This window comes from Sinocyclocheilus rhinocerous, unplaced genomic scaffold, assembly GCF_001515625.1.
Source record: "Sinocyclocheilus rhinocerous isolate Xijiao unplaced genomic scaffold, SAMN03320098_v1.1 scaffold1450, whole genome shotgun sequence".
Classification (NCBI taxonomy): Eukaryota; Metazoa; Chordata; class Actinopteri; order Cypriniformes; family Cyprinidae; genus Sinocyclocheilus; species Sinocyclocheilus rhinocerous.
The window spans coordinates 267490-278406 of NW_015666201.1; the positions used below are offsets into that span (position 1 = coordinate 267490).

The window sequence follows — 10917 nt, forward strand, 5'->3', positions numbered from 1 at the left end:
TATATATATATATATATATTATTCTTTAAAGTGAGCACTTGACAATAAAAATAAATAAATAAATAAAATAACATAAAAATGAGGGTTTCCAAAAAAAGAATGGATGTATGGATTTAAAGATACAGTTTACAAGTTTGAAGGCATTTTTTTTTATTATTATAAATTTTAAAATTATAGAGACTGCAATTTATCACAGAACTGGGCTAATACTCAACACCCCACTTATAAATGTTTCAGGGAAATACAATATCATACAATTTCATAAAAAGGCCTGTTCAAAATTTTCAGAACAAAATCAAATTCAAAACAAAGAACAAAATTAAGTGAGCACTTGACAATAAAAATAAATAAATAAAATAAAATAAAAATGAGGGTTTCCAAAAAAAAGAATGGATGTATGGATTTAAAGATACAGTTTACAACTTTGAAGCCATTTTTTTTTTTATTATAAATGTTAAAATGATAAAGACTGCAATTTATCACAGAACTGGGCTAATACTCAACACCCCACTTATAAATGTTTCAGGGAAATACAATATCATACAATTTCATAAAAAGGCCTGTTTAAAATTTTCAGAACCAAATCAAATTCAAAACAAAGAACAAAATTAAAAAATGTTTGGTCTAAATTGCATGAAATATAATGTAGGATTACAGTAAAATAACACTTAATAATCATAAGAAGGGGCAAGGCACTAGCTCAACTTACCCCATGACGTTTGGCTCAAATGACCCCACTTCTACCATTTTAACAAACTTGTATCATCCAGAAGATTAGAGCTAACGTCATGCTAACAGTATTACAAAGCACAAACATGTGTGATATTTTTCCAGATTTGTCTGCACTGTAAAAAAAAATCTGTGACATTTACGGTAAAATACCAGCAGCTGTGGTTGCCAGAATTTCACCGTAAAAAATATGGTAGCAACATTTTAGGTTTTACAGACTTAACTTAAACTCACAATAAAATACCGTATTTCATTAATTGATGTAATGTTAATAAACCAACATATTGAAGTACTAATATCTGTTTTGAACCATTGTAATGCACTGATAACCACCAAAAACTGGTGTTGATGAGAAAGCCACGTGATGAACCAAAGCTCATCACAATCAGCTTTTCTACGAGCTGAGGAGCGCAATACTTATATATAGAAGGTGCACAGTGTCATTCACACAAACATCATTTTTTACAGTGTGTAATTGTTCAGACATAAGCATGAAAAGAACACTTTTTGAACTTAAATGTAGTTACCAATTGTTTATGGGCCTCTCTTCATCACAGAGTGAGTAAAATGGATAACCCTTCTTCATATATTTGTAGTCACATCACTAATTTTGTTTAAGGTTAGAAACAAGGGGTGGCTCGACTTATTATTAATATTATTTTAGAATGTGATCAGTAATTATGCTAGACATTAGTAACTGGTTTAATCCAGGGATGTCAGCGGTCATTGTGAGGTCAAGAGGCACCAGACGTCAGAGCACTACCTAATTCTCTTTCTGCAATACTGCAATTCACAATATTACTCATATTTTTACTCTACTAACGTAAAAACAATGACAAAATATCAATAAACGACCTAAATAATGAGGGCATGATGACTAAGTCGGGGCAAAAAGTCTACAATGGGCGGAGCTCAGATGCGAATAAAAAGCAGGGCCGTTCAGTCTGAGCGCACACTGTCCTGACACTAGAGCCTTCTCATCAGGTTAGCACTTGCTCTCTTGTCAGGTTTTCGTCTCACCCTTTTGTGAAGTCCGCGTTTCAAAGGCAGCTGGTCTTTGGAAGCAACTTGATTCGGGAAATCCAGTACGCGTCTGTTTCTGTTCCTCGCGCCGCTGAAGATGAGCCGCTCGCGCTGTGTTCCTCTCTCTTGTCAGGTTTTCGTCTCACCCTTTTGTGAAGTCCACGTTTCAAAGGCAGCTGGTCTTTGGAAGCATCTTGATTCGGGAAATCCAGTACGCGTCTGTTTCTGTTCCTCGCGCCGCTGAAGATGAGCCGCTCGCGCTGTGTTCCTCTGCTGCTGTTAGTGCTCTGCGGAGCCGCAGAGTTCGCCGAAGCCTGCAGCTGCTCTCCTGAACATCCTCAGCAGGCGTATTGCAATGCGGATGTCGGTAAGATTCCATGCTTTTAACTGTTTCATATCCATAACCGTGTCTATATTATATCAGTACAATGTCGTGTGCGTAGGCTACTTCAGCATGTCTAACTATGTTATACAGCTTCTTTTATTCTAAAAAAAATATGGTAAACTTTTAAGTGAGCTTCATTTGGACTGCATTCAATAGTATTTCCTTTCAAATGCCAAAGGAAACCAGCAATTTTATATAAGATTTCATTCATAGTAGTGGACAGAACCACAGATGTAGATACCTCTAGGGTCAGAATGTTCAAAATGTTTATGTGCTAATGTTATTAATATAACAGGGCTCTCTAAAGAACACAACAGAACACACCATGTTTTCCATCTTGAAAAAAGTGTAGCATTTTAGCTTAGATTTTTCTTGACTATCTATATTTGACAGAGTCCTTGTGACTCGTTGCATATAGGCTACTACTTACTATAGCAGTAACAGTAAGTTATCCATAATTACTAACAACTAACCCTATAATAAGTACATGTTGTTAATTAATGGTATACACTCACAATATAGTTCCTTTTTTTTTCTTGTGTTTATATTTCTAGATAATCCAGTTAATTAAATACTACAGAAAGGTACTTTATATCTCATTTGATTATTTTCTCTCTTTTTTGGAGCTTCATGGGCAAAAGCTAAAGGATAAGACTATTCGTAACAAATAACTGTTGAGTCTTACGTTATACAATAAGTGAGTTATAAACAAAAGACTCCAAACAATACAATGAACTAACATGATTAAAAAAGGCGGTTCTGAGTCCTGACATTAAGCTCTGATTGGATGAGTCACGTCCATAAGTCATTACGAAATAATTTAACACACCTGTTCAGTTCTATGTAACAGTACATCAAGGTGTGACATTACTTGGCAACAATAAATAACCACAAAAACTAGCCTTCACGCTATGTCTAATAACAAGTTCTGCTAAGTCACTCTTAACACACACATCCTACTCTTTATATTTGCGTTATTCTCTTTATATTCATCACTCTAAAATGTAAATGATATTAAGCAGTCTTGTCCACTGATAGCTGTGCAAATATGTACCACTTTTCATACTTGGACATATAATAATGTTGAAGTGATGGGAGAGAATCTTAGACTTAATTTGAGCTTTATTGCGTCACTAACCTGCCTCTGATCTGGCTGTGATGCTCTGACCTTCAGTGTCCCTTCAGTATTACATGACCTATGCATTTTCCATTGTTTGTAGTTGTAGTTAAGAGACCTCTTTCAACAGACTGATTACAGCTTCAAAAATTGAGAAAGTATTGCCACATGCTAGCAACATATCGTGGTGTGCCTTTGACGTTAGTTAGACGGTCATTACATGACTTGCGATGGTGAGACTTGGGTTACTGGAGTCAGTCACAGTCATGGTGTACCCCAAAACCGCCCACCCACCTATGCGTTTAGTGATTTGCTGAAAACAACATCTGGTGCCCACCACAGGAATTGGCAATCTCATTCATGTATGCAGCACCATGATGCTAGCTGTTTAAAACTCCCACATGACCTTGGCCTGATGGTTTTTAAATTCAACCTACACTCTTAAAAATAAAGGTGCTTAAAAGGTTCTTCACGGCGATTCTTCTATGGCATCTTATTTTTAAGAGTGTAGTCAAGTTATATTTATTTACAATACAGAAGACAATAGTGTCATTATTCAGCTTAAGTTAGTTCAATGTGGATTCAGTTTAGTTTCAATAACAGTGTCAGTGTTGTAAAGTTCATCCATTATGAAACAAGTTCAGTTCATCTGTAAAGCAGCTGCAGTATTCAGCTCAGTGTTGATTCAGTTCAGTTTAATGACAGTGTCGAACATATAATGACACCACATACAATGACTTTTCCTCACGCGCATGAACTTTTCCTGCAATAGATGTTTAGAGGTGACTTGTAGGTTCCCCTTAACATGTGCACGGTATCCCACGTGACCTTCAGAGCCCGTAAATGAATAATACGGAGGGCCCTCGTTTCCCCTCACATACCTGGAGCTGAACACAGCACCCACACTGTGTGTGTATCTTCCGTCTCGGCGTGGAACGAATGTGTGGAAAAGGGAGGCTGTGATTAAACCAGCATAAACCCTGTATGTGTGTGTAGTTACTGATGAGAGAGGCATGCTTCACTTGAGACTGGTATCCTGTGGGTGTATTTGGCATTCTGAGTGTGTGGCCAATAGAAAAGACGCTCTGTGTTTGGGCCTAAATATGCGGACGGTATGTATGGGCTCTCTGAATACTCCAATATATAACGGGGAAGTGTTTTATAGGGATATTTTATCTTTCTTATTCCTATACACTACCATTTAAAAGTTTGGGGTTAGCAAGATATTTGACTGTTTTCGAAATAATTCTCTCATGCTTAACAAGTCTGCATTTATCTGATAAAAAATACTGTAAAAACCCGAAATATTGGTATATTACAATTTAAAATAGCGGTTTTCGATTTGAATATATTTAAAAATGCGACTTATCCCTATATGATGAATTTTCAGCATCAGTACTCCAGTCTTCAGTGTCACATGATCCTTGAGAAGCTATTCTAATCTGCTGATTTGCTGCTCAAGAAACATTTCTTATTATTATCAGTGTTGAAAAACAGTTGGGCTGCTTCATATTTTTGTGGTAGCCCATGATAATTCTTTTGGAAACACTTCATTTTAAAGGCCAATTAGCATGCATATTACTAGCGTATTGTCTGTTTGCTAGTACTTATAAAGATAATAGATCCCTTAATCCTACCCCATACCTAAAGTTAACTACTATCTTACTAACTATTAATAAGCAGCAATTTAGGAGTTTGTTCAAGGGAAAACTCTTTAATAGTTAATAGTAAATATGTGTTCCATATCCTAAAGTGTCACCATTCTTTTTTTCCAGGATTCTTTGATTAATAGAAAGTTCAAAAGAACAGAATTAGTTTGAAATAGGAATGTTTCGTAACATTTATAAATGTTTTTACTGTCATTTTTGATCAATTTAATGCATCCAGGTGAATAAAAGTATTAGTTTATTAAAATCTTACTGACCCAAACTTTGGGGAAAGTTACTTTTAAAAGTAATGCATTACAATATTGCATTACTCCCTAAAAAAGTAACTAATACTTAGTTACTTTTTATGGCGTTACATTAGTTTTGTGTTACTTTTTCTCACCTGGGTTGAGCTTGCTAACAAAAAATAAATAATACAAATAACACTGTTATTTAAAACGCACGCACGCACACACATACACACACACACACACACACACACACACAATTGTGATGTTTAAGTTTGCTTATTTGTATGGTTGAATTGGGCCATCAAAGGTCAGCAGTGAGATTAAATACATAAAGTATATTTGTGTTATTCAACAGATTTGATTATTGCAGATTTGCATCATAATCTGTTTTTGAGCTCAGATATTTTGTTGTAAATTAAAAAGTAATGTGTTTACTAGTTACTTGAAAAAATCGTCTGATTACGTAACTAACGTTCCTTGTAATGCGTTACCGTAACACTATAGAAAACACATAGCAATGTTATAGATCCCCCTCAGAACATCCGAGCAACTGCATAGCAGCATGCTATCGACCTTTCTAAGGCAAAGCAATGCCGAGGCACAGAACACCATGGGAACCACCCAGCAATGCTCTAGCAACCACCTTAGCAATGCGGAGTAAGCAGCGCTCATGGAAAAGTCTAGTCTTTCAATGTCTGTTTTGTTCAAAGCATGTGATCCTGAGTTTGCTTATTAATGGAGAGATGAATTTGGACTGAGCATTTGGTATTTGTATGTCAGCAGCTCTATGGGGAACAGGCAGTGTGAGGGTGGAGATTAAAGCGGCAGGGCGAGCGGGGGGCAAACTGCCTGCTAGAGTCAGACTGCTGACTGGCTTCCTGAATATCAGGCTGGGAGCACATTCCTCGCACTGCCCTCCGCTAATCAAATACTCATGTGTCTCTATAGACACAACACTCAGCACCTGTAGTACAGAGCAGAATAACAGCAGCTAGATAAATCACCTTACTCTGTAATTGAAGGATAACACCCATTTAGGCCTACAGTGGGGTAAAATGCGCAAGAAACATTTCAAGTTAAATGGTTTATATTTGAATGGGGTTTTCTCTCTTTGTTATTGCAGTGATCAGAGCCAAAGTAGTCGGACGAAAGGAGGTGGTCACCGGCAATGATGTCTATGGCTATCCAATCAAAATGATCCAATATGACATTAAACAGATGAAGGTTAGTGGAGTATATTTGTTTTGTTGTTTCAATCCTACACTGATTTTATTTTCATGAAGCTAAACACAATACATAATGCTATGTTGGCATTATGTCGGAATTACCTTAATTATGACATGTATACAGTTACTGCGATGCTCCAAGTTGCTACATAGCCTCATTAGAAAAACATTTCTCCAAAACTCCAAAAACTTACTTTATATTTATAATTTAATGCAGTTTCCGGCTCAAATGAACTCTAGTAGCAGCAAAACTCTAACAACTTTCATTCATTTTCAAAGAAATTATAATTACAGGGGCAGTTTATTGATTAATAAAGACTTATTTTTGCACAGTTCCTTGCACAATACCATGTAATGACCTCAAAACAAAATTTGTAAACTAATACATTTTGACATTTGCAACACCATCTCTTCATGTGTGGCTTTTCTAGCATAGTAAACTTGCTTGAAAGCTCACCTGGTACAGCATTGCACTTAGGAAAGCACTTAGGAATGGACTTGGGTTACAGTCAAAAAAAAACTCAAAGACTTGTAGAAGCAAGATAAAATAGCATGGTCGCTTCAGCAAATGTGTTTGCTTTTGTTAACATCAGTTAGGTTTAGTGTGGGGTTTAGTTTAGGTGGTATGCTATATACAAACGCGATTAACCTTTTAGCGCCACTCACCGGACATTTCATTTCCGAACTGCTGCGACACATAAAACAACCATTGTAATGAAACATTGCCAGATTCAAGCTCATCTGTTTCGGATAAAACTAAATATGTTTTTAGCACTACTCGCAAGACATTTCACTTTGAAAGCGTCACGAAATGCGCAATAAAGCAACCTAACATCATTTTGCCACAGGCGCATTTGCACACGTTGACAAACAAAGAAGGCATACCAAATCAAATTTTTTAAATACGGTACTAGCGCCACAAAGACTTCAAAATCGTAACAAATCGTAATATTTTAATGACGGTAATCCAGACACATGAATGCAGCATGTTTACAATGATAAACCAAAAGAGAAAGCCAAGAATCTGTCTCTTGACTGCTTCGTGCCATCTTCTTTCACTAGATGTTTAAGGGCCCTGATGGAGAGATTGATACCATCTTCACGGGCCCCTCCTCAGCTTTGTGCGGGGTCAATCTCGAGAGCAATGGCAAAAAGGAATACCTGATTACTGGTAAGAGTGAATAACTATGTTGTGAAAGAATAGTGTTCAAGAAACAGCATTTGCTTCTATAAACTCTAGAAGCGGTACCTTTATACCAATACCATCTCATTAATCTGCACAGGTAATATGGATTCAAATGGCACATTGCTTATAAATCTTTGCGACTACATTGAATCTTGGGAGTCTCTGAGTATGACACAGAAGAAGAGCTTGGGTCAGCGCTACCAGATGGGCTGTGATTGCAAGGTATTGCTATCTATCTATCTATCTATCTATCTATCCATCCATCTTTCCATCTATCCATGTATCCATCCATCTTTCCATCTATCCATACATCTATCCATCCATCTTTCCATCTATCCATCTATCCATCCATCTTTCCATCTATCCATCTATCCATCCATCCATCCATCTTTACATCTATCCATCCATCCATCCATCCATCCATCCATCTTTCCATCTATCCATCTATCCATACATCTATCCACTATCCATCTATCCATCCATCCATCTTTCCATCTATCCAACCATCCATCTTTCCATCTATCCATCCATCCATCTTCACGTTCTCACAGTTCTTCTCCTCTTGTCTTTGCGCAGGTTGTCCAGTGTCCCATGATTCCCTGTTCCATTAACGACCCCACAGAGTGTCTTTGGACTGACTGGGTGCTGGAGGGAACAGTTCAGGGGACCCAGGCTCAGCACTACACCTGCATTAAGAGGAGTGACAGCAGCTGTGCCTGGTACCGTGGATCTGCCCCTCCTACAAAAGAGTTCATGGACATTGAGGACCCATAAGCAAGTCCTCAGCTTGATCACTCATTCATAAAATCCCCCACAACACAGCTTACCTTACCTTAAACTCACACCTTAATTCTGCAAATGCATTCTAGAGCTCATGAAACCTGTCAAGAACATGTTTGGATCACCCCAAATTCAAAAGAAAAAGATGGTATAGATGGTAATATTTTTGTATGAATGAATGAATTAAAAGAAATAATGAATATTTTGCATAAAGAAAATAAAGTTTGAAAGAATATAAAAATGCCTGTCCTCCGGATTTTTTTATTATAGTATTACGAATATATATTCTCATTATCGTATTACAGTATTTTTAGATCATAGAGAATTACAAACAAACTAATAAGTAACACATCCGAACACTCTACGATGGGATGAGAATTATGCTGGAAATATAATGTTTTACATTTTTCTTTTGATTTTAGGGTGAATTATGATGAAGTAATTCTGTAGCATGACAGGATGCATGATTTGGTTGCATTTTAATATATCAAGTGAATCTTACCTCTAGTGTTGAAATATTTTTTTATGACAGGCAGAAAAGTTCTCTTAAGCACTTTGAGAACTTTGTGAAGTGTTTTTGTAATATTGTTGCTCTCCAATAAAGAGGAAATTGGTTACAACATTGTTTTTCACTTCCTCAAGCACAGATTGAGTAAAGAGTTCTTGATATTTTATGTTGCCATTATTATTCTTACACTGCAAAGCAGAAAGACTGAAGTAATTGTGCCATGAAGCAAATTCTGTTGAAATTGTCATCATAAAGAAAAAAAATGCTCTTTTATAATTTGAGATACACTACCAGTCAAACCAGTTGGACACACTTGACTAAATTTGTTTCTCAGTTTAAATTAAATTACTTTTTAACACACGAACACACAAATAGAACATAGTTTTTTTTGTGTGTTATTTCATAGTTTTGACTTAACTCTTATTTTAAAATGGAGAAAATAGTAATGTGTATATATATATATATATATATATATATATATATATATAAAATAATAAAGTAGGCCTAATAGTCAGAATCAGTAGGTGTGTCCAGACCTTTGCTTGATAGTGTACACTATATAGTATACGATAGTGAATGTGAATTGAATTCATGGGTGTGTAAGGAATGTAAATCATAAGTAAGATGAAAATTCTATATTGTACTGTGCATGTAGCAACATACATAGATCTGGCAATGATGTATGTATTTTGTAATATATACAGGATTTTCTAATTTATATCAAAATTATCTTCTTTGAATGTGTCCACAAAATATATGCAGTTTTTTTGGTAAGTTGAAGTGGTTAAATTAGTGAATGCTCTAGACTCTGCATTCCTCACAGAAAACTGCATTTATTGAGAGTTATGTCTAGTAAGGTGTAGAAATAGTTTTTTACCCATGATACTTTTTGTACATTTGTGTTCTTTCCCTTAGTCCTTCGACAACTTTTTTTGAAGTAGTGTGAGATTTCCAGTGCTGGAACCATTGGGAAGACTTGTTGAGAGCTAGCCTTTGCATGCCTTTTAAAGTTAATTGATACTCATTGTTATAACTGTTATAGTACTCATGAATAAAGGAACAGAAATGTCCACTGAACAATTATTATTTTTCATTGTCTGTTCAGCTGTATTCATTTACATGTGCCTTATTTTTATTTATTTATTTTTATTTCCCCCCATATTATAACATATTATATACTGTATGTTAGCTATTTATAATTAATATTGTTGGTAGGGTCGGGGGAAGGGGGGTGGGGGGTGTTGTTATGGTCTATAACCTAATTCATTCATTCCTCCTATTTATTTATTATTTACTAAGACCCTCTCATATGATGACCCTCTTATGAATGACCCTCAAAAATATGCATAAAAATACAGTGCAAGGAAAATCATTACATAAAGACGCTTGCAAAAGTATTTGTTTATATATTGTAATTGTACAAGAGCATAATGAACTTATTAACTTGTATGTTTCATGTCTACACAGTACATTTTACAGTTTTTTTTTTTTTACTTGAGTATTGTACTTAAGTACACTTTTTGAGTATCTGTACTTTACTTGAGTATTATTTTTTTCTGGGAACTTATGACTTTAACTTCACTACATTTGAAAGACAAATATTGTACTTTTCACTCCACTACATTTATTTGAAGGTCCTGATTTTGCTAAATTGTGTACATGAAAATATGACCTATAAAGCCACAGAAGAACTGTTGTGCCTCTCCTAATAAAACACAAAAGGTGTTGGACTTGAAGCAGCACTGCAGACCATTCTGTGTGTGACATCAAAGTACAGCGAGAGCGATTAGACAGCATTTTTCTAAATTTTTGTTTTGATGTCAAATAAGTTGCTGTTTTGCATTTTTGTTAAAGCAGTGCTGCTGTTGTAAAGTTAGTTATACAGCTACGGTTGTGTTGCTGGGTTTTAAAGCAGGTTTGATTTTGTATTTTCTTCCTTATCACTCTGTATTTACAGCAATTTCACTGTCCACTCTGTTCAAATGTGGATGAATGGCTACACATAGATGTGTCCACACACTGTCAGAGCTGTGTGAGATCACTACCATCCTGCTTTTGTGGGGGTG

At 35.8% G+C, this 10917-nt stretch overlaps 1 protein-coding gene across 1 annotated transcript; it reads left to right on the top strand.

The window, feature by feature from the left end:
* The first annotated feature begins 1673 nt into the window (after positions 1 to 1673).
* On the top strand, positions 1674 to 8526 carry LOC107732160 (metalloproteinase inhibitor 2-like). Its single transcript, XM_016543430.1, has 6 exons — positions 1674 to 1736; positions 1886 to 2119; positions 6275 to 6375; positions 7440 to 7548; positions 7661 to 7785; positions 8140 to 8526. The coding sequence occupies exons 2-6, from the start codon at positions 1999 to 2001 to the stop codon at positions 8335 to 8337; spliced, it is 654 nt and encodes a 217-aa protein (XP_016398916.1). The 5' UTR covers positions 1674 to 1736; positions 1886 to 1998; the 3' UTR covers positions 8338 to 8526.
* Positions 8527 to 10917: the final 2391 nt, after the last annotated feature.